Below are 24,869 nucleotides of genomic sequence, written 5' to 3' on the forward strand. Positions count from 1 at the left end.
GTGAAAGCCCTAGAGCCAACCTTGCAGCTCCCTGACGCCGGCTCTCCCTGGAGGCTGGGGGCTCCGCAGCGGCCCCGAGGAGCACCCAAGGACGGGCCCGACCCTGTGGGGACCCGGGGACGGGCAAAGAACGGGGCGTGGGCCCGGCCCCTCCTGTACATTTTCAGCTTTCCGACTAAATAACTCACAGTATTTTTATTATTATTTTTTTTTTAATATTTTAATTTCAAGGACGCTTCCCCCCCCCAGCCCTGAGGAGAAACAAGGCTTTCGGCGCCTCTTGGGCCCGCCCGGCTTCCGTCCTAGATGAGCACTCCCCCCCCGCCTTCGCCCCGCCACCGCCCCCTTTCCCTTCCCCTCCCCTCCGGTGCCCGCCCTCGGCCGTGGCGCAGCCGGGCCTGGTTCCCGTGAGAGCCGCGAGCGGGGCCAGCGCCGCCCTGGGCGTGTGCGGGAGCGCGGCGTAGCCCGCTGAGGCGGCGTGGGGGGGAAGAAGCGAGCGCCATGGAGGAGGCGGCTCCGAGCCTCCGCCGCCCTCGGTAGAGCCGCCGCCCAGGCCCGCCGGAGCCATGGACAAAGCCGACAAGGTGCGGGCCGGGGGGCGCTGAGGGGAGCCGGCGGCCACCGCGGTGAGGGGGAGCGGCCGCCCCCTGTCCCTTCTGTTCTCTCATGTCGCCCCGACACCCCGCGGAGGGGCAGGGCGCGGCCTGGCGGTGCGGAGGGGGGGCGCGTGCGGGGCCTGACGAGGCCGGGGGGGGGTTGGGGGGACCGGGAGGTGTTTGGGGTGGCTGCCCCCGACCCCTCTTCGGCCGCAGGAGCGGTTTCAGCCGGGTTTGTTGGAGGCTCCGAGCGGGAGTCCGGCTGGAGACTGGGCGCTGGCTTCCGTGAGAGCCTTGGGGGGCTGTGGGGCTGTCACTGTGTTCCTGCAGGGCTGAAGAGCTCTGTTACGGGGCTTGGGGCTGGTCCTGTGTTCCTGTAGGGCCAAGGGGCTCTGTTATGGGATTCTTCCACCCCCCTCCCTGTTTCTACTGACAGGCTTTGCTTCATGTTTGTGGGGTGGTCACGGTCGGTGGGATGTGACTTAAAGCTCTGTGGTCACTGGAAGAGTCCTGTGTGGGGTTCTTGAGAACTTGGCGACGTGTGAGACCTGTCGCCTGTTGGAGTAACATAAACACAAGGGTTTGGGTGAAGTTTTCAGGGTTAGGCCGCTGCTGATAGGTCTTAGGCTGGTCAGCTGAGTGGGGAGATTTGGGTATAGGTCACTAATTCTAGAAACCACTAATTTTTTTTTTTTGTGTAATAGTTAACTTGCTGTTCTCCAAGTAATCAGCCTGCATTACTCTTAGCACCCTTCAAATTATAGGTATGAAGAAGCTTTAGCTGGGACTTAAGAGCTCATGTGATTTGTTTACATCTGTGCAATAAAATCTTTCACGGGCAGGAAGCACTTCTAAAAGGTGGATCTGAAGTGAATGTTGCTCTCCATAACAACATGACTTTATTTTTAAGCTTCTGATTGAGCAAAACATTTTCAAAACTCATGCATTGAATTCAGATATTCCTTTCTTGTAGCTTGAGGTTTTGGTTATGTCCAGGGGTTCTCATAGGAGGGTCAATCAATAAAATAGCACAAGCTCCTGTAGATGGTAACAATGCACCCTGTAAAGATGTATTGCTTTTTATTTTGTACATATGTCTAAAGAAGTTAGTGGACAGTGCACTTTACTACCTTATGGCTCCCACTGTCTATTTCATGTAGAGAAACTGATCTCACTTGGTAAAAATTTACATTAGCTTACTGAATTTGCCTGTTGTACTCTTTACTTTAAAATCTTGTATTTTTCTCCTTCGGTTCATCTGTAACTAGGACTGTGGCACCCTTCTGAAATATTTATTCCTTGTTGCTTGAGCTCTTCATTACCAGAGGCTTATGCTCATGCCACTGTCAAACCAGTCTCTTTTTGTTTGTTGGAAATAGCTCAGGAAAGCTGAGAAAGCTGAAAACTCAGAATCGCTGAGTTACTCGCAACATAATGTGTTTAATCTGTCCGTATGATTATCTTAACTGTGTAATATTTCAACTCGGAGGTGCAGTTAAGCTCTCTGAAGCAGGAACTGTCTTCTTGCTTATTCTGTTTGCAGCATGTCTCGTCCTGTTGGTTCCTCATCTGCTAGTAAGGCTTCTAGGCAGACAAATTAATAGCTGATGAGTTTCTAAAATTATTAAATTATCTTGTTGCTATTGTCTTCTCATTATGCAGTAACATCTTGATTAGGAGATTCCTAAATGCTTTGGGTTTGAACCTTTTGTGCAGTGAGATCAAATGTAATCTCCTTTATCTGTGCAAGCGTTTGCTAAGGTTGCATCAGTTCTGGGTGCTGTTCCACGTTTTCTTTGGTCTGCTTTGGGCACATGTATTGCATGACATCTGATAAATGAATCTTCAAGCATGTAGATGTATGATAACGGTACTTAATTCTCTTCTTCCCTTTTCCCCAGCTTACTCAGTCAGCCACAATAGGGTAACTGTCCCTGCAGTTAGGAATAACTAGTGTGGAACTAGAACGTGAGCAAGTAGAATATTGTGCTATGTTAAAGTATGGTATTTCAAGGGTAGGGGGGGATTGCAAATGCTTTTGGTGGAGGATATATTTGAACAGAATTTTGTTACGCACCAAGAACATCTGGGCACCCATATGAGGAAAAAGGTGTCACTTGCACGTTGCTCTTCAGGTTTCTGTTACCTGAATTCTGGTGTGACTTTGCTCGTTATGGTTTTCCCAGTGATCTTTTTGGCAGATAGCAAAGAGGAAAACAGAATAAAGCTGTTTGTAATGTATCCTTCTATAAAATAATTATTTTTGAACTGAAACTGCTTCCATTGAGAAGCATAAGGCTTTCAGTGGTTGTAAAGTGTTGGCTTTCTCTACAAAAGAGAAGATCCAGCATGTGACCTTTGTCACTCTTTCTGTTGAAGCTGATTGTGGTAGAAACCTAAAGAGAATCAACTTCCCCTCTCAAGAGCACTGCTGTGTTTTGATTTTCCAAGTGTTAGACACTTGTCTATCGCTGTGATTAAGGTATTTGATTCTATTAGTGCAGTTGAGAAATTAGGTGAAGTTGTGAAATCGATGACCTGTTTTGTATTACTGTTGCTTAAATACTGCCTGTACTGCTTGCCTCTACTCTTTTTGACTGTTCAACAGTTGGCTTGATAAAACGCTATAGATCTAGATTAGAGTTTTGTGCTCCTTATCCTACTGAATATCCTTCCATGTTTCTTGCATGGCAGAATTTTCAACTGTCATCAGACTGAAAAAGGTCAGTTTTTCTGGGTTCTGTGTTTTGCATCTTACTTTCTCTTGAACCCTGCAAGTGCAGAAGAATTTGAGTTTTGTTTATGGTTTATATTTTATTATAGAATGTGTTCTTCAGTCCATCTAAAATGTTATTGATATGACATGTGAAGATCTTCTAAGCCTTCTGATGACAGATTTTATTTATCATTGACTAGTTAATGATGAGGAAGCAGAGATACGTGACTGGTTTGTACTAACACCTTTAGTATACAGACTACGAAGCAGTCATACTTTACAAGTTTACATGCCCTGTTAAGTGCTGTAAACTAGATAAGTGAAGAGGATCCTGTCCATAGCTTTTTATCTTTTGGACAAGCTTTGTAACTGTAAATACTGCAGTTTAGTTTTCCTTTTTTTTTTTTTTTTTAATATTCTGGTCTTGAATGTTAAAAAAGCCAGCCAACTTGTCATGTTGTGCCACTTGTTTACGTTCAGCATATGCAGAAAAATTTCAGTACTTTTAAAATTTTAATATTAACTTATTTGCTTCTGAGTAGGGTTTCCTTTTTGCAAAAGGAAAAAGAATTGCGTACGGGAGCTAAGGGAAAGGCTAACTTCCTAGCATGTTTGCTTTAAGTGTTGAATTGGAATTATTATGTTTAATCTAAATAGGGCAGGCTTAAATTTTGTGCTTTGTTAAATGGCCTGCTGCTGGTGTTTCCAGTTGGACTGCATATTTACCATTCCTGAAGTATCTGCCACTTAGAAGCAACTAATTATAGAAACAATGACTTCCATGTTTGTGAAGTTTATCTTAAACAGACAAAATGTGACCTGTCTTACTACTAAAACAACTATTGCATTTTGAAATCCAAAATTCAGAATCAGGATCTTTTTTTAAAGATACTTGAGCTATGTTTGGGTATCACATTTGTGATGAGACTTCTTGTTTCCAGACTTCGAGGCAGCAAAGCAGCTGATTTCATTATAGCCTTCTGAAATGCAGCATCTGTGCCTATTTTCTCCCCCTGTAAATGGTGAGATAGATACCCAAGTGTTCTCTTCTAAGACAGCAAGCTGACAGAGATCCCTTTTAATGGAAAGCGCTGAATGGCATTAAGCTACAATGAACAAAAACTTTTCTAAGATTAAACATACAGTACTACAACTAGAGGACAAAGTTTACCAGTCTGTTCCTGCTTGTGTCATCTTCTGTCTTTGCAGCTGTTGATGACTACAGTAGCTTTTATATAGGAAACAAAGGATCTCTTCAGTATATATGCTGTCTTGAAAGAGTTGTAATTGTTGGACTGAAATATGTAATGAGATACTGCAAAACATTTCACAAATTGAAACTAGGGGTATCTACAAAAGCGACTTGTGTATAAATCTTGGTTTCACTTGAAGGGGTCTGCTTGCGTTAATGGACAACTGATTGAAAATCTGGTGTTTCATCATGGCTTAAATGTATATTTAGGATTGAGTTTGGTTGTCGGAGGTCAATTTCAATAAAGCTTTGTTCAGCTTTATGATGTGAAGGGTTGAATAAACATGAAAAAGTTACACGCCAGAATAAAATTAGACTTGGTCTTGCAATGTTTGCCTTTAGATTGCCCAGTCAAAAACATACTTTTTTGTTATATTAACTGTTGAGGGCCTGACCCTGTGTTTACTGATGTCAGTAGCAAAAGGCTGATTTTTAGTGTGTGCAGGGTGATGTAAATGTCTATGTTGTGAGAGCAATCATAGCATAAATTACTATTGCAAGTGTTCTGTTGTTTTTACCCGAAGTCTAGGTGCCTTCCTCCAGTTTTCTGGCATTTGGTCTAGGTCTTTCTTTTCAATTCCTTTTGTTTGCATATGGTTATAAATCAGCTACGTGATCAGTCCTACTGTGTTGTGTTCATCTGCACTTGTCACTCCTGCCGTACCGTGTGGCTGTAGTCTTTGGGGAGTTGCTTTAGTACGTATCTGCATGGTCTGATTTGTGCACTGCATTTTGTTTCGGAAGCAAATAGTCACTTAACAAAGGGATCTCATCTTCTCTTCTAGAGTTTACTGAAGTTGTAGTTGGTTATGTTTTCTACTGAGTCTCAAATATGTCAACATGGTATTCAAAAATGAAACAAAAAACAACGATGAACTGTTTTACTTGGCTCTATTATTTCAGTATCTAGTGAAAGAAGCACAGGAGATGACCATGTAAACAAAATACAAAGGCTCCGTCTGAGATATTTTTGCTTGTCCAGTACAATGAGAAGTTAGCAACATCCTTACCTTTTAACTGATTGTTTATTTTCAATTTTTGTTTCACTCTTTTCTTACACTATTAAGGAGAATATAATTTCAGTTGTTCTGCAACATATTGGGAACCAGGTGACCTAAAATGCCTCTTATTAAAAAGTTATTTTGCTCTCTGTCTTTACCAGTCCTTCCTCCTAGCCAAGAATATCACAGACCCAAAAAATCTTGCTTAGATAATTTTGGGCCAATTACCTAACTTTGCTATTTTGTTTCCTTTGCCTGTCAACTGAAACCACCAGCCCTCCCTGGAATGTACTGAAATGTCTGGATAATAACATTGGAGAGTTAATTCTACTTTTATTTTGGTTTGGTTAGTAGTCTGACCTGCCTCACTACGTCTGTTTCCACTTTCTGCTTTAGGTTTAATGAACTTTAGTGTCCTTTTCTGTAGATGTATGCTGTGTAAAAAGGAACTTCTGTAGTATTTTACCAGTCCCTCTGAAATACTTAAGGAAGTAATATGTTGAAGTTAACTTTGCTTAGATAGTAATACAATTAAGTTGTCTCTGTTTTCTACCCTGAAGTGAAAATAGAGCGTTGTTGTCTGACTAGATGTATCAGTCATTCACGGGATTGCATGTATTATGCTTGCAGAATGGTTTTTGAAACATCTGCATTAAGGTTAAGTTTTCAGTTGCTCTTTTGGTGAGTTAGCATGCAAGTGTGTACAGAACAGAATGTAAAACTTAAAAAATAAAATAAAGTAAGATTTACCCTGAATTCTTTTTGCTGAAGCAAACATCTTGGAAATACTTAAACTAAAATGAAAAAAGTCTACCCATACAGATTAGATTGCAAAAGAAAGCAGTGTTTATGCTATCATACATGTAAAAGACTTCTGAAGTGTTGCTTTGATTACTTTTAATAACAGACACGGTTAACATTCTGCAGGCAAAAAAAGGCATTAATTTTCAAATGCACTCATACCTGTTTATGATTACAGGATATTTTCTATCTTTATCTTACTACTATAAATAAGCTAAATATATGACGAGTTGTACAGAAAATGGTAATTAAATATATCAGGCAATTGCTCTGTCACAGCGTTAGTTAATCATTACCTGCATAGGAGGCAGGGCAACAGGAAAAGAACCATTGACGTTGTCCTTCTATTTCGGGTATCTCTGAGTTGTATGAAATACCAAAATTAAGCACAATAATTTTAATGAAATTTTGCTAAATTTATGAATTTACAAAATATCTGCTTTTTATTTAAAGAAAAAAATGAGGAGAGAAACCTGTTTTTACTAGAAAGATTTAAAGAGATCCAATACATTTTATCCAAAATACTTGGAGGGAAAACCAAGGTCACTTTTCTTGATTTTGCAAAAGCAGTTTGGGTAACACATTATCTTGAAAATGTTACTACTAGAATAATAAAGGATTGTACATTCTCAGCATTGTTTAAAATCCCTTTTTAAAAAAAAAGGGGGGGGGGGGGAGGGAGAAAAAGGAAGAAAAAATTTACCTTAACAGGCAGGGGTTATCTTTGCCAAATGGCAAGAAATACTTCTGCTGTGGCAGCCTTGCTGATGGGAGTCATTCAGCTCCTGCTTTGATCAGTTATCATGTGTTTAAAAAAAAAAAAAAAAGAAAGACTATTCCTTCATAAGAGTAATAATGATGATATAATACAATAGCACAAATTATTGTGATAAGGCAGTTCTGCAGGTGAACTATTAACAACCATTTATTTTATATTATATATATAATATTTATTTATATATAATATTTATAACCATTTATTTTATTATATAACTATTAACAACCATTTTATTACAACCATTAAGAAATGTGTGTGTGCGTTCGTTTGTATTTCCACCTCAGTCTTCCAAAGTAATATAGGGAAAGAGCAGACAGACTAGAAAGCCTTTCAAAATAGGGAATTTTGTACCACCTGAATCACAAATATAAAATATTTTGACTGTTTTCCTAGCCAGTTCTTGAGTGGTTTATAATTAGTGTCTTGGCTAAAGTTGGGTTGACATACTGCTGGAAGCTGGTGACCAGCAGATTAGGAATACTTTTTTGGAAGTTTTCAGTGCTTCATAAGAATGCTGTATTTGTAAAGAGCTCATCCCTGTTACGCTGTTGAGTCTTCTGTGGGTGAGACAGCCTTAGCGTGGTGCTCTAACGTGTTTGCCATCTGGGTTTGTAGGCCAGCCCACAACTGAATCAATTCTTCTGCAAGTAATTCTGTCTGGAAGTCTTTTTGTATCACGGACAAAATCTCTTGCTTTTCAGAGGGGGAATTGAGCGTAGGTGTTTGTTGCTTATGATGTGATCGCTGTATGAAAGCATTTGATAATTAAAAAAAAAAGCTTTTGTTGCTGTGGTGCTGCATTGGAGCAGATGCCTTGGAATTTGGCAGGTGGGTACGTGAGTCACCGGGGAGCTGTGTGATATGCCTGAGGTCAAAGAGTAGAGCACTGCTGCGCCCTGGAGCTACCCAGTGGCTCTTCGAGGAAGTGAGATGATGTTTACAGGGAATAGCTAATGGTGAAATTTGAGCCAGTACTACAGAAAATCTCATGGAAGGATTATGAATTAGCAGATTTGACAATGGAAGGATAAAATTAAAAACAGGCAGGTGATTTTTTTAATAAAAGATTTACACTTGGAGGAATAGTTTGGTTCCACTTGTGCAAGTCATTAGAATAGCTCTTAGAGACTCTGCAATTAGTTTGAGTGTCGTGTTTGGAGATTAACAGAATGAATTCAGTGAGCAAAATTTTTGGCTTTATTTTCGAGATTGGCAGGGAATTCGGATCCAGTTTGATAGAGGCAGAGAAAATATTTCTATATTATAAAAACATTGCATTGATCATTGGCAGTTATGATGACTTAATAGTGAGTATATTTCTTAGGAGCTTTTACTCAACTATGTTCTTTTCTCTTAAGAGTATGTGACAACGAAGTAATTAAATAACTTGGTTTTTAACTCGTTTGGTGGATTACAGTGTAACTCATGCTCTTAGTCATTTAGTTGATGGTGGCGATTCTGCCTTTCACTGGTTAATTAAACTTCATTATATTTAAGTGTATCAGACTAAATAAATGAAGAACCAGTACTCTGCACAAGTGGGTCTTGACCTTACTGTTGCTCAAATAAATTTAACTCCTAGTTTAAGCTAGGATTTTTTCTTGTTCAGTCTATTACATTAAATGTGCCTATTCATCAAGAAAAAAGTAGTTTCCTACTGACTTAGGATAACTGTATTTTCTAAACATTTTTGGACTTTCCCCTTCCAACTTCTACCCACTTCCCCACCACGTGCTGATAAAGAAATACATGATCTGCTCACATGCTTTGTTTCCAAAAATAAATGGAGGGAGGGTATAATAAGCATTTAGTTTCAGATTCTGAACAGTAAGGCTGAAATGTTTCTGTATGGGCTGGGGGCTTGACACAGAGCAAAGATGTGGACTGAGGGGCACATGGTAGACATGACTACTTGTCATGATGTTTTCAGAACTCACATTATTTAACTGATTTTGCCTGTGTGGACATTGTAGAGGTAGTGACAAGGATGTAAAACTGTCCACTGCACAGCAAACCTTCAAGCTTCTTTTTGTAAAATAAGACCACGTCCTCCTACAGGTTATACATTGCCTTTGGAATTGTTTCCTGGATAAATGGAAAGAAACATTTCTGGACTCCTTGCCTGTTTTAGAAAGAATCTACTTAGCAACTAATGTGAGACAAGCATATTGAAGCTGAAATGTTTGAACAAAAAGATCTTTTTTGGCTAATTATAACATATATCAGAGCATGGAATTTCAGGGTATTTTGGATCTGCATTTGTCTCAGACTAAGGCTTCTTTGGCTGGCTGAATGGAGCGTTGTTCATTGCTGAAGCATAAATCTAGCTAGTCTATTACAAACAAAGATGAAAACTGTGGGTAAAAAGCCATAAACTGTTGAGGCTACCTTTGGGGCTGGGGGTGATCTTTTCCTTTAAAACCGCAATTTAAAATTTACTTCTAAGCAGTCTTTAATTCCCTCTTCGTGGCAAAAAGTAATCATTCTTAACACTTTAAAGTACGTTCAACTTGTGCAGATGGTGTATCACAGAAGAAAACGCCACAGATGTTCCATCCATTTTAGCAGTAAACTTATGGTGGCTGAAGAACCTGTTCTATAATTGCCTAGAAACATGGTCAGTTTTGTAGTGCAGACCAGGCATTACTACATCTTCCATGTGTTGATTTCAATTATGCAAGCCTACACGACCGTGCTCCACCTACAGTGCTAAGTCTATTTCTTCCTGTGTTGACACTAGTATTTCCTCTGCAAGATCTGAACTTCAGCCCCTTTTTAAATTAGTTGGTGTTTGTACAGCGCTATGTAAAGTTTAACATAAACGCTAGGTGTTGGTGATCTGTGTTACAGCATGTGTTGAGTGGAAGGATCCAACAAATGCTTGCCTACTATTTTCCATGTCTTTCAGTTTACTGCAGAAGGCTTGTAGCCTTGTCGTCCTTTTGCCTGCTGTTTGTGATGGTTGCCATACAACTTCATGAATCTAAGTTTTCCAAACAATTTATACTTTTCTGTACTTAATGAAGTCATTGTTTCTTTTTCTCTTTCTTAAGAATGTCAAGCTGTCAGCTGAAGTAGAACCATTTATTCCTCAAAAGAAGGGTCCAGAAACACTAATGATCCCAATGGCGCTTCCTAACGACAGCGGTGGAATTAATGGTGTGGAACCAACTCCTATCCCCAGCTACCTGATCACTTGCTATCCATTTGTACAGGAAAATCAATCCAATAGGTAATACATGTTTGTGGTCTTCATGGAAGATAATCTCTCTTGAAATGAGTTTGAAAGTTTGAGTTTGTAAATGCCTGTCTTCACGTGTGCTTGTGGAGGCCTGCATTTCAAAGGAATTTTGAACAAGGGTGAGTTGGCAACTTCTTGGTATACTCAAGTACTTGGCCCTGAGTAAGATGATGAACTTCACTGTTACATCTCTCTGCTAGCTTACCTTGTTTAAACTTCTGTCTCTAAAGTTATATATGCTTTCTGAGATGTCGAAACAATTCAACTTGTAGTAGGTCCAAAGTACTTGACAAGGGAGATGCCTATGCTTAATTTCTAAATTTAATATTAGAAAATAAGTTCACACAGATGCCAAGATAAACAAAACTATTTCTTTATTTTGCTCTTGAATGTAATTTGAGCTGGTGAACATCGTTTAACTGGAATTTCTAAGAAGTCTTAGTAAATTTAAGTTCAGTTACTATAAGCTAATAGCCTATGAAATGTTTTTTTAAGGGGGTGGTGTTTGCATGTTCTGAATTTTCTTGAGGGAAAAACTTAAGGAGCAATCTTTTTTCTTTCCTTTTGATTTTTTTTTTACAGACAGTTTCCATTATATAACAGTGACATCAGATGGCAGCAACCCAACCCAAATCCTGCAGGACCATACCTTGCTTATCCTATAATATCTGCGCAACCACCTGTTTCTACAGAATACACATACTATCAGTTGATGCCAGCACCTTGTGCTCAGGTCATGGGTTTCTATCATCCTTTCCCTACTCCCTATTCTGCACCCTTCCAAACAGCGAGTGCTGTAAATGCAGTTACTACAGAATGCACTGAGCGTCCCAACCCATCGGGCCAGGTCTTTCCATTATCCAGTCAGCGGAGCAGAAGCAGTAACAGGGGATCCGTCATACAAAAAGTAAGCATGATGCTGTCCCTTTGTTAACAGGATAAGTAGAATTGTAGAAAGAAAGTGTCTTTGCACGGAAGCATGCCTCTCATTTGAGCAAGAACAGATATGGCCTATATAAATGGAAGGAAAGGTGGGCAGAAAAGGTGTTATTTAGAGAGACATTTAACTCTGTATGCAGAGACAATTTTGTGGTTAAAATATGTGATGAGCTTATCAAATCTTAAGTGTAATATGGGAAATTCCTGCTGTCTCTCTGCTAGTTTGGTCTGAGTTTAGGATTACTTCCTTAGAGAATAAAATATCCTCAGACTTTGTTTACTGTAATGAGGTGGAAGCATCAAAAAAGAGTTCGTACAGAAAATGTTCTTACAAGTACTTTATGAATATTTCCCTTAATCTCTTGTCTTCAAATATGTGGCTTCTGTAAAGAGCATTAGAACTTTCAATTTGTTTCTTTAGTTTGATTATAACTATGAAGTCAAATCATATGGCTTATGAGTATGTATGGTTAATCTTTTAAAACAGCAACAGCAGTTACAGACGCACATAAGAAATAAACGTCCCCCAGTGAAAAATGTAGCTACTCAAAAGGAGACTAGCTCATCAGGTCCTGAGAGCAGATCAAAGATTGTTTTGTTGGTTGATGCATCACAGCAAACAGGTAATTTCTTGTTATTTTCTGGGTGTACAAAATAACTAGAACTATATTTCACTTGTTGTCTTTCCTAAAAGAAGGTGGACCTGTTTCAGAGGTAGCTTTTGAGAGTGATTTTTGCAGATCAATAAGATAATGAAGAAAAGGTGCTGGTGTTTGCAGAGAGACCTATTTAATGTGTCAGATTATAATGTTGCAATCATGTGGTGCTTCTGCAGAGATCTTGCCATTGTCAAAAAAGAACTCTTCCCTTGTTGAGGGAGTTGTCTAGATCCAACTAATAATCATCTTTAAAAAAAAAAAAAAAATCAGTGCCATCATTAATTTTATTAAAGGGAAACGGTCATGTGCAAAGACACTGGCTTGTTTCTTTTGTTTTTTATCATGTATGTTTTTTCATGTTATTATAATTAATTACTTATGCAGGAATTGTTAACTTCTATCTTGCAGACTTTCCTTCAGATATAGCTAATAAGTCACTTTCTGAGAGCACCTCTACCATGCTTTGGAAATCAAAAGGCAGGCGCAGAAGAGCTTCTCACCCTGCTGCAGAGTCATCTAGTGAACAAGGTGCAAGTGAAGCAGACATTGACAGCGATAGTGGATATTGTAGTCCTAAGCATGGCAATAACCAGGCTGCAGCCATGACTTCAAGGAATACAGATTCTTGTGCAGTGAATGTATGTAAACATAACTGTATAATTTAACTATATTTGTATCCTGCAGACTAGAAAAGAAAACATCTAAAATGTTTTTTCCTTTTCAGGTTGTAGAACCATCAGTAAATACAAGTAAGTATTTTCCTAGTGAGCTATATCATATTTTGCTGGGCTACTTCTGTATTTTTGCTTGACATTTTGCTGGGAACAGTTGATCTGCTTCCAGGATGCTGTTGTAACTGATCAAATACTTCTGAAGAATTTTCTTTACTGTGACTTCTACCACCCCCACCGATGCCTCCCTGCTGCTGGTTGAATGAAAGTATCTAAGTAGCTATTGCTAATAATTTATCAACTGTGTCTTCAAATGAGGGAAAAAAAGCTAAATTTTCCAATGGAAACGTTCAGACAAAGCTGTGTTTGCATTGTATTTTATCTTCTTTCCTTACTCTATTGGACTGCAGTTCATATAAGGGTGGTAATTGCATTACTCTACACTTGGAGCTGAAGAACTCTCAGTTACCTATTTAAGAAGTGCTCATTCTAAAAAATGTCTGTAACACAAAAAAATGTTGTGATTACTCTGATAGTAGTTGATAATGCTAGTGACTATTATGGCTGGACTGAAATTGCTAGGGGTGCAAATCTGATATTTCCTTTGTCTGACTGCTTCCTAGTGATCAGTTTTTAGCAATTTGAATATCTGTCATGGGTCTCTTCCATAAAGGTGATTCTCATTATTTCTGTAGCTATAAACAGAAGTTAATATTATAAGAGGAGAATTAGACCTTCTCAGAGAACTGTGTTTGTATCAAACTTGAGTTTCTACCTCTGGTGGTATGCATGTCACTGATGCATTCTGTCATACTGATTCTTTTGTCATAGCTGACACTTCCCTTTCAGCTGGTGTAAGTTGGACTAATGTAAATTCCCAGGCAACTCAAAAAAAACCTTGGGCTGAAAAAACTCAGACGTTTTCTAGAGGTGGAAGACAAGCTGAGCAAAGAAATAGTTCACAGGTATGTTGTTAATGGTTCTAAACTTAAGTATTTTGTTTCATGTAACACATGAAAATAAGGAATTTGAAATGGAGTAGGTATTATCTGTTGAATAGTTTTTGCATTAAAAAAAGAAACTGCTTATTAAATCTAATTACATACAAACTGCTCCTTCTTAGTTTCTAATTAATGGACATGAATGTCTTACATGTGCGCGCACACACCTTGAAAAATCAAAATTGCAGAACACTGACCATATTCGTTATCTTTTTTAGTCTGGTTTCAGATGCAGAGGCCACAGCACATCTTCAGAAAGAAGGCAGAATTTGCAGAAACGACATGAAAAGCCTCTGACTCCAAGTCAGTCAAGTAGAACAGAACAGAGTCCTGAACCTCTGTATTTTGAGGTAGTGTTGTATGAAAACTCTTTATGCATTAGTGAAATAATTGTGAAATAAGTGATTTTATGAAAAGGGAAAAGGTGAAAAACTTTTGTTTTCCTGCAAATAAAAATATTTGATATTTTTTACTTTCTTAATATAGCTGAATTTCTTTAAAGTGTTAGTAAATTCTTTTTTTCTTTTTTGAAACAGGTTATGCAGATACAGAAATACTATTTTAACTTTTTTCTGTCATTTTCTATTTGTGTCATTATTAAGCTCTTCTAGTTTGTGGAACTTTAGGATTAAGTCCATTCTTGTACTTCCAGCTATTTTAGTTGATGCTTTTCATGTGACTTCTGGTTCCGTGCTCTTCATTCTTAATTTTTTCTACTGTTTAGGATGAGGATGAATTCCCAGAGCTAAATAGTGACAATGGTAGCAGCAAAAGTAGTAACATCCAACAAAAGATTTCACCCAAAGTAGTAAGTAACTCTTTTGTTTTGCAAAATATTTTTAAATTAAGGGCAGTTATTTTGAGGTAACATAAATTTGTCTTTTTTTATGAAGCCATATTACAATATTTATGATGTGGAAATTGATGTTCTTAGGGTATTTGCATTACCGGTTTTAGATGTTAAAGAAATGCCAATTAAGTGGTGCAGAGAAACCATCTTGAAAAGACTGCTGTTGGCTTCTAATGAGTCTGTTAATGGGAGAGACTGTAAGAGATACGAACGCTTCTTCATTTCACTAATAGTTTCTTATGAATTTTGTGCTTTTTGAAGTTGTATGCTGAATTTTGGATGAACAGTAGATACAGACGGATTTCTGATACTAAAACTGATTTGGAGGTTTGTCTGTCTGTCTTTGTGCTAATACCTAGATCACATCCTGGTTATTCTTTTTGACTCAAAAGGACTTGCATTCAGACTGAAGCTTTGATGCAGAATTGTTAAATCTGCAAATGCATAGTTATAGTTTCAATTCTCCAAAATAACTACAGTTTGCCTAATTTATTCTGAAAAGACAATAAGCTAAACATATCTGCATCTAGACTGTAGAAATAAGTGTCGTGAAGATGCTCTTTTACGTGATTTACTTAAATGTTTTGTTGCAGAATCGTACATGTAAACTATTTAATCTATTGGGCTGATCTCCAAGAAAATCAAGTCCTACATGAAATCTTCTGGGGGAAAAAAATTTCCCTTATTTAGCAATCTGGAAAACCCTCTGAAGATGTAATTGGAGATAAATAGAATAATGTTTTTCTTACGAAAATGAAATACACGGAACTTGTTCTATGACCTTACTGGGTCATCTGGTTGTGTTTAATTATTGGGTTGTCATACTGCTGACCAAAGCAATGGTTCGTTTGGCTTCATCAGTGTCACACTTCCTATGGTCTCAAGAAAAAGGTCTTTAATGGTGTCTTTCGCGCTGTTTAAAATCCTAGTTGGATGACTTACCAGAGAATTCTCCAATCAATATAGTCCAAACTCCAATTCCCATTACGACTTCCGTACCAAAGCGTGCAAAAAGTCAGAAGAAGAAGGCCTTGGCGGCAGCGCTTGCAACAGCTCAAGAGTATTCAGAGATAAGCATGGAACAGAAAAAACTTCAGGTGTGCCCCTACCCCCACCTCCCAGAGATTGGTAAAGAGGAATATCTTATAGCAGCTACTCCTTTCTATTCTGTAAAAGCAAGAATCTCGTTCAAAGACTGTTCTGCAGGCGCTATTTCTCTGTATTTATCAGTATGTGATGCTCACCTTATAGGAGGCTTTATCAAAAGCAGCTGGAAAGAAGAGTAAGACCCCTGTTCAGTTAGATTTGGGGGACATGTTAGCAGCTCTTGAAAAGCAGCAGCAAGCAATGAAAGCTCGTCAGATCACCAACACCAGGCCTCTTTCATACACAGGTACTTCTCATCTTGACTATCACAGAATGTATTTTGTGACAATATAAGTGTGAAATGTCATTGTTCTGAGCATCTTAAGCGTGCTTTTTCCTGACAGTTCTTATTTTGGAATATAAACATAACAAAAACCTGGGAAGATCTACTTGATGCATTTATTTCTCCAAAAATTCACCTGTGCTAACTTCCTTTGAGCTGCAGTATATAATAGTGAAAGTCCATATTAGAACTGAAGATAAACACTTAGTAAAATGCGGTATTTGTCTTAAGAGTGATTCAGTGTTAAAGTGGATGTGTGAAAATAAGCGTATTAAGTTTATTACAGAATATTACCTAATTCTCCCTGAAAGCAGCTTAGAAAAGATACCTGTGACTGTGATACAGAGGGATACCTCTCTAGGATATTCTTCAAACCTCTACTGATTGTAGTTCAGTGCCTGCTGACCCCAAGGTTTTCTCAAACCAAATTTGCTTCCGAAGCTATCCATCACTTCTATTGCATGCTTTTACTGTCCATAAAGTCCAACAGCAGTGAGTTCTGACCTTACTACTTGCTGTGTGGAGAAGCTCTTCGTTTTCCTTTGTTTTTTGGGTGGGAGGTTAGGGTTTTTGCACTTCACTCAATTTTGTTAGCCTTTATAACCTTTGTATGACAAAGAGATTGAGCAGTCATTCTCTCTCTCCTTCTCTATGATCCTTAGAGATGTCTTCTCTTTTCTAGTGTGTAGAGTTCTAGTCTCTTTATTTCATGTGTGGAAGTTGGTCTTTCTGATAGTCCTTATTGCCCTCTCTGTATCTGTTTTTGGTTCTACAGCATCCACTTGGAAATGCAGGAGGTTACATGTACACAAAATATTAAGTTATAGTTCTATCACAAATGTATGCACCAACTTAATTACACTTCTTATTCCTTATTTCTTTATCAACACCTAATACTAAATTAACTTTTTTTGTTTGCTGCTGAGTACAGAACTGACACTTTCATAGTTACCTATTACAACCCTCTGAATCTCATTCCTGAGCAGTAGTATGTAGCCTAGAGTACATTGTTATGCACATAGTTACCATGTTTACTTCATTTACCTGCTTTGAGTTTCAGCTGTGTTCAAACGTTAATTAAAGTCGGCAAAGTTACATCAAACAAAGCTCAGCAAAGAACAGTTGGCATTTTCATTTGAGACTATTTATTTTATTCTGTTTCTCACAGAAGATACTTAACTACATGCTGTACTCTCTTCTGTTCTCTCCTTCAACTAACCAAGTCTTTGTCGGGGGGGAAAAAAGGATAAATATTTGCATTCTGTCTTACTATTATGATCTTACTAATAATGTTACATGTAGTCAGTCATTTGAGAGATCCATTTTAAGTGTTGCAAAGTAATTATTTTCCTGGCATCTGTAGCTTCCTAAAGCGTGAGGCTAAACTGAAGAAAGCTTAAAACCATCTGGAATTGACAATATCTGATGATGTAATTTTCCTGTCATTATGAACTGCTTTTTTTCCAAGGAAGGAAAATGCACTTTGAGAACTCATCAGTGGAAATTCTGAAAGTAGTGTTGAAATAAAGCTGACGTGTCTTTTAGTGAAACTATTATCTTTCTTGTATTTAGTTGGCAGTGCTGCTCCCTTTCATACCAAAGAATCTGCCAGCAGAAAATCTTTAACAAAGGGACAGCCATCTATGGGTTGCCTTAATCCTTTGGATTCAACTGCTCCAAAAGTGAAAAGAGGAAAAGAAAGAGAGATTTCAAAACTGAAACGCCCTACTGCACTTAAAAAGGTAAATGTGTCAACTGTAGGTTGCCCTGGTCTGCACTCATACTTCAAAAATAAAAATTTTCTTACCATATACTCATGGTCACTATTCCTTGAGGAAGGACTCATGAGCTTCTACCTCTAGTTTTTATTATGCTGATGTCCTGTTCTTTGGATATAGACATGTAACATGCATAACTTTTCTACTCCTGTAACTAGTCGGGGGTGTGCAAATTTATCTTAATAGGAGTTTTGAGGATATTTTAACTATAAGCACTAGAACATATGGAGAAGTTTGTGTAGTTCTTTCCACGTCGCTGAATCCTAGTTTGTAATGCAAAGTAGTATGCTAGATTACTGTACCCTTTTTTTTAGAAATGGTTGTATAACTTGAAGCAAACACATAGGTTTGGAGTGAATTTAGAACTAATTGTTTGTATATGTATATATATGTGCATATATTAAACAGGTATGTATACAGAGAATACAGTATGTTCTGAAATTAGAAGGTAAAACACAGAAAAGCTAGCCTTAAAAAAAGGACAGTGGGGAAGCATTAAAGAAGTGGTAGCTACTGGTGCTAATGCACCACAGATCTTAATCAAGATTTGCCTACCTGATGAGATGAGCAGTTGGAATCTGGTAAAGCTGTGTACCTGCAAAGGTTGACGGAGGCTAAGTTGCCTTTTTTCCTCTCACTGGTAACTCCCCCCGCAACTTATCTGTGATTTACATGAGATAGAAATCCACAGCTCCTGTGGAAAAAAGAGCATCTCTGTTAAGGTCTTTATCTTATTGTTTATCATAGTAATGGCAGTACATCCACAGCTGCTTCTCTCTGCGCTTTTTCAATGCAAAAGAAATGATTCTATTTGTATTTCATATGTTGTCTTCATGAAGACAACTAATATTCTTGCATAAGAATCTTTTTACAAAAATGGAAATGAGGAATTCTTAATGAGTGAGTATTGTGTACCAGAAAGAAACTGTAAAAGTGCTTAATATTTAAAACTGTTGGAAGTACTGTTTATGTGGAAGTACAGGAGCGTGGAATATACCATCTGTAAAATGCTAGAATGAAATACTCTTTGTGATCAGTGAGGAAACACAGATGACTTCAGCTTTCTTTATACCACTAAGAGTAGGAAGGTTTGAAATTAGTTGATTATTTTGTTTTGTTTAATCAGTTGGGCCTTTTTCTTTAAAGGTATCCTGTTTATTTTTAATGTTAATAGCTGCTGGTTTTGTTCCTAGATTATTTTGAAAGAAAGAGAAGAGAAGAAAGGCCGTTTGTCAGTAGACCACAGTCTTTTGGGATCTGACGAACAGAAAGAGGTTCATATAAGTTTGACTACCGATCAGTCTCAGGAGTTGGCCTCTCAAGAAGGTCAGTCTCTCTCTTCCTTTCCCCTTGCCCACTCCACCCCAGTTTTACTAACCTACTTATTTTGTATCTCTTTCATACAACACAATCTACTGGTGTTATCTTGCAATTTTTCTTAACATCATGAAATACTAGAAAATAGAATCCTTTTTTAAAATGACTTGTCTGTCCCTCATTTGTGGAAGCCTCAGTGCAGTATGTGTTCTAGGTTGGTAATCTCCATATAGCCTTTTAATAAATTTCTCATGAGTGGTTACTTGAAACCTCTCAGAGTTGATAACTTCTTGTCCATTTATCAAAATGCTGTCTTTTTTCAGCCATGCCACATTGGTCACAGTGTGTGTTAATTTTTGCAAACTGAAACTTTTCTAGAAGTTAAACTGTCAAAAGAAGTTTCCAGTTCGCTGAACACTTTGTCAATAAACTGTAGTGTCTGGATTGTCAGTTTGCAGCAACAGCCCTGAGCAACTGGGAAGTTCCAAAGAATTTTCCATGTTCTTGATTGAGGGAGGGGAGGGAAGCAGGTTATCTAACAAGTCTCCAGATGTCCTGCTTCAGAACTTTTCTTCTGCTTGATCTTCCTGACTTCATGTGACTGAAGATAAGTGTGAAAATCTTAAATACTCTATGAATAAAGTAGTTAGACATCATATAGTAAAGAGTTCTTGAAAGAAGTTGTAGCATTTAGGTAGGTTTTCTATTCTGTTGTATTCCTAAACTTGGCATTAGATGTTTGATTATGAATGCTCAAATATTGCTTGGTTACCTGACCCCATGCAAAGCATCTGCTATGTGCTTATTTTGCTTTCTGCCTTTCAATTACCCATCCAGAGAAGAATACTGTTTAGTGTTTTTCAAAATGTAATTTGGCATAAGTGAGAGAGGTGCATAGGAATTGCAGTGCTCTTTCTTCTATGTGAAAATGTCCTTGCGCTTTATAATGTTTCAAAACTGTCTTTCAGAAACTGGATTAAGTATGCCTAGTGATACTTCACTTTCACCAGCAAGTCAGAATTCTCCATACTGTATGACCCCGGTGTCACAAGGCTCACCTGCTAGTTCTGGAATAGGTAGTCCAATGGCATCTTCTGCAATAACCAAAATTCACAGCAAGAGATTCAGAGAGTAAGAGTCTTGCATTATTAATTTAAATTCAAGTTCTGCACTTCAGTCCCCCTCATTTTTTAAGCATGGATAGGTTTAATAGTTTTAGGAGCTGAATAAACATAAACTAGCCTTTCATCAATACAAGTTTGTGCAAGTATTTTCTTACTACTTATCGTCCTATAGATGGATGGCTACATATATATGTCAGGTGTGTGTGCACACAGGTGTATATATATTGTGTATGTATATACACACTTTAGATTTTCTTCATTTGCTGCAACAAATAAGGTAGTTTAAAGTATTCTGTAGAAGATTTTTATTTAAAGGAGTACGATCTACTTTGTGGATGGGAAAGAGGAGGAATACTTAAGAATGCTGAAAATACTGTAGTATTTACTCTTAGTACGTTAGTTTTGTATTCTGTATTTTTAAGAGTATAAAATTAAGGAAAAGAACTGTTTCTTTTGGCACTTACTGGAATATTTCTGTGCATTTCTTAATATTCCGTTTGTCTGACTTTGTGAGGTAACAGATATTACTGGAAATGTCAAGATTTCTTTTAAACTTCACTTATACAGTCTGATTTCTAAGTCCCTTTTAACAACTTCAAATAGCTTTAATTCCATAAAACTTATGATAAAAAATAACACGTTTTGGTTAAAGAGAGGCTCAGTGGAAACAGTGAGTATGTGCTATGCTAATATTTCATATTTCTTTGAATTGACAACAGGTACTGTAACCAAGTTCTGAGTAAAGAAATAGATGAATGTGTGACTCTGTTATTGCAAGAGCTTGTAAGCTTTCAAGAACGGATTTATCAAAAGGATCCCATGAGAGCTAAAGCAAGGAGAAGACTCGTTATGGGACTGCGTGAGGTTACTAAGCATATGAAGCTAAACAAGATCAAGTGTGTAATCATATCTCCCAACTGTGAAAAAATCCAGTCAAAAGGTATAATTCATAAAAAGCAAGTGATGCACTTAATTTCATTCCTTTTTATTTTTTTGTGCCACTGTGTAGCACTGAATAACAAGGTTAACAGCATTTTATGCAGGATGTAACACTTCATGGATCCATTGTACAATTGTCAGTCTATACTTAATTCATTCTTTTCATCTTCCATTCTGGAAGAAACTGGTTCATGAGGAACAAATAGCTGAAGAATAATAGATGATATAATAGATACTGTAGACTTTAATTTTATTCCATTATGTCTGTAATATACCTAACGTCCTAAGTTCTGGGTGCTCTTAAGGAGGATTCCTCATGAGGAAATATGTTAGTTAGCCAAACAACACATTTTGCCTCTACCAGAAATGCAGAGAAACTCTTCCTGAGATATCAAAAGAGTAAAGATCTATTCAATGGAAGAAAAAAAGAGTGGAAAAAAAAAATCATGTTTGCAGGACTAACAGAGAATATAGAATATCACTGAACAGAAGTGTCTTGATATATACACACGTGCTATACTCATAATTTATAATCTGTTATCCTGTGATACATAGTAGCTGGTGATTTGTGTGTATTGAGATTTTGCTGACTAATTACAATTAAAGTTGGGGTACAGAATGTGTCGCTGTATTATGGCTCTGACTAGATATCCATTAAAAATTTGCTGTCTTCAAGGTGGATTGGATGAAGCTCTGTATAATGTAATAGCCATGGCACGGGAACAGGAAATTCCTTTTGTCTTTGCTCTTGGACGTAAAGCTCTTGGCCGTTGTGTGAACAAGCTGGTTCCTGTTAGTGTAGTGGGTATCTTCAACTACTCGGGTGCTGAGGTGAGTAATTCACTTAATGTATGGCTGGAATAAACAATGTATGTTCCTTGTAGTTAAGAGTTATTTTGACATGGAGAGCAGCACGTCAAACTACTACCCATTTGATAATGGCCCAGCCCTGATCCCTGATCTATTCTTTGAAATTCAGCATTTTTTATGGAACTGAGAGGTTTATGCATTGAAATGTTGGTCACGACATTTCTGTAGCTTTCATAGACTTGAAAAGCCATCTGAAATTTTCTAGTAGGCTTAAAATTGTAAGGAAGACAGTGTTTTAAAGTAAGCACATTTTAGAGTCGCATATATGCGGAGTGGCATTTTTTTACGTGTAATACAGAGCAGAGTTAGTTTTTGGTTGAAGTAAAGGTATTTGGTGTTAGTAGGCTTCAGATTCATTACGTGGTATGCCATTGATTCAAAGAAGTAATTTAAAGTGAAAATTATCAATAAGAACTGCTGATTATTTAAAACAAAATAAATCTGTCTTCATACTTAGGATCTATTTAATAAGCTGGTATCGCTGACTGAAGAGGCCCGAAAAGCATACAGAGATATGGTTGCTGCAATGGAACAGGAACAGGCAGAAGAAGCTTTGAAGAATGTCAAGAAGGCGCCCCATCATATGGGTCATTCTCGTAATCCCTCTGCAGCAAGTGCTATCTCATTCTGTAGTGTTATTTCCGAACCCATATCTGAAGTGAATGAGAAAGAATATGGTAAGTGTTTAAAAACGTAATTTAGTAATCAGAAGCTGGAGATTTCCAAATGCTACTTATTGGAAAATGCAGCTAAAAATATAATACTTCTTCATTAGTCTTCTACAGCTTTTGGGAGTAATACAGAATTGGCTAGTTTTGTAAGTAATTTTTCCTGAACTATACAGAAGATCATAATTCAAAGTTCTAAACTTCGTAAGTGCTACAGTTAACTTACTTGCACTAGTGGAGGTGGATTTTCCAGTTTTATTGAACTAACACAGAAATGTATAGTAACAAGACTGTACCAAACACAGAATTGATTGTGATTGAGGCTGAAAATGACAGGTTAGGAAATTATTGAGATCTCTGAAGAGAGGACATGTAGCTTAAATTTTGAAATATGAGATAATGAATGAATGTATTGTGAGCAATAGACAGATTTATTTAACAGGTTGCATAGGCGCAGTTGACGGGGGAGAAAATGGAGAATGTTTATTTGAAGTCAGAAACTTCTTTTTTAGTGTCCTTTTTAGTTTGCAAGAAACTGTCTTGTTTTAATTCTTTTGTGGTGTCTTAAACTTACTTCACTTGAGTGTTTTCTGAGAAATCATTAAACAGATGACAACATTGTGGCAGTCTGTTTTTAATTTATACTTGAGCATAAAAGTATTTAGTCTTACCTCTTTGATCATACTCACTGTTATATTTAGCGCTTCCACAGTTTACATAGAAAGCTAAGTGCACGAACTTTCAACTTCATAATGTGTCTTAAAATCCTATTAACAAAACAGCTTTTCTTTTTCTCTCTCTCCCTTCCTCTTCTTCCCCCATTTTCTAGTTCAAATTGTTATAGCAAGTGTAGAACAATATTAAAGTGATTTACCTTCAACTGCTATTTAAACAATTTGGGGATGTTGAGGAGAAATATTTTTATACAGAAAGAATTAATCTGTTTCCTACCTAAATTTCTTTTGAAACTTGTAGAAACAAACTGGAGAAATATGGTAGAAACATCTGATGGGTTAGAAACCTCTGAAAACGAGAGAGAATCCTCATCCAAGGCTGCAGTACCAGAAAAAGCTGGTAATGGTCAAACTGAAAAATCTACCCTTAATAAACAACCACCACTGGCTACATCCAGCACTACCTCAGCAACAAATCACGGAAAATCCATACTAGGTGAGAAGGAGGAGGTGAAACCAGATGACAATCTGGAATGGGCCTCACAGCAGAGTACAGAGACAGGATCACTGGATGGCAGCTGCCAAGATCTTTTGAATTCCTCCATGACCAGTACCACCAGTACTCTTGTGCCAGGAATGCTAGAAGAGGAGGACGAGGAAGATGAGGAAGATGATGAGGATTATGCCCATGAACCGATTTCTGTTGAGGTTCAGCTTAATAGCAGAATTGAATCCTGGGTTTCAGAGACCCAGAGAACTATGGAGACCCTTCAGCTTGGGAAGACCCTTAGTGGTGCGGAAGAAGACAATGCAGAACAAAGTGAGGAGGAGGAAATAGAGACTTCTGAGCAGGTTGATCCAGTCGTTGATGGTGAGGAATGGACAAATGACAAGCATGCAAGTAACCCTCAACATAAGCCCACCATCTGCACTTCTTTGAATAAAGAACACACAGATTCCATCTACATGCCATAAAAATCAGCAGGAACTCAGGAACTTTTTAGAAATTATATTAAAACTAACTGTTGTAAAAGTTGCAGCCATTATTTCATACGCTTCATCTCAACGTTTTGCACTGTTAAACATTTAATGTGTATTTAATTCACAATATTTTTGTAGCTGTCCATTACTTGGTTGATTTAAAAACTAGCTTAGCTTTTAATCAGTATCTATTTCCCAGAATAGAAACTTTGTGGAAAATCTGTCAGTGAGTATTCATTCAATCTTTTGTAAAAGGAAACACTTTATAACTGACCAGTTTTAAGCAAAATTATTTTATGTGACCATTTAGCTCATTTTCAAACAGATAACATACATTTTAAGACTGACAAGTTACCAGCACTTACATTAGTGTTATGCCAGGCATGTCAATGTATTTGGCTGTGATTATTCTAGTTCTGTCTAGAAATAGAAGTAAGGTTTTGGTTATCTTCATTTAAAAAAAAAAAAAGCTGGAAAACCCTGTTTGCAGTCTTCATGAAGAGTAAATAGAGAAATCTGTACATGGTTCTTACGCTAAGATAGATGCAGCTTTTTAAAGCTGCTGATAGTTGAGATGGTTGCAG

General features: G+C 37.7%; 1 protein-coding gene across 2 annotated transcripts; it reads left to right on the plus strand.

Moving 5' to 3' along the window:
• Positions 1 to 343: 343 nt before the first annotated feature.
• SECISBP2L (SECIS binding protein 2 like) lies at positions 344 to 24,787 on the plus strand. 2 transcript variants are annotated; one of them, XM_040569571.1, is made up of 18 exons: positions 344 to 584; positions 10,198 to 10,376; positions 10,968 to 11,292; positions 11,812 to 11,947; positions 12,392 to 12,621; positions 12,708 to 12,732; positions 13,486 to 13,619; positions 13,874 to 14,005; positions 14,380 to 14,463; positions 15,435 to 15,602; positions 15,757 to 15,898; positions 17,507 to 17,676; positions 18,906 to 19,038; positions 19,998 to 20,160; positions 20,873 to 21,093; positions 21,769 to 21,923; positions 22,420 to 22,639; positions 23,606 to 24,787. In XM_040569571.1, the coding sequence occupies exons 1-18, from the start codon at positions 567 to 569 to the stop codon at positions 24,277 to 24,279; spliced, it is 3,309 nt and encodes a 1,102-aa protein (XP_040425505.1). In that variant the 5' UTR covers positions 344 to 566; the 3' UTR covers positions 24,280 to 24,787. The 2 variants fall into 2 exon arrangements, with proteins under 2 accessions (XP_040425505.1, XP_040425506.1); XM_040569572.1 differs by having other exon boundaries at positions 13,504 to 13,619.
• The last annotated feature ends 82 nt before the right edge of the window (positions 24,788 to 24,869 follow it).

The sequence above is a fragment of the Cygnus olor genome, chromosome 11, assembly GCF_009769625.2.
Source record: "Cygnus olor isolate bCygOlo1 chromosome 11, bCygOlo1.pri.v2, whole genome shotgun sequence".
NCBI lineage: Eukaryota > Metazoa > Chordata > Aves > Anseriformes > Anatidae > Cygnus > Cygnus olor.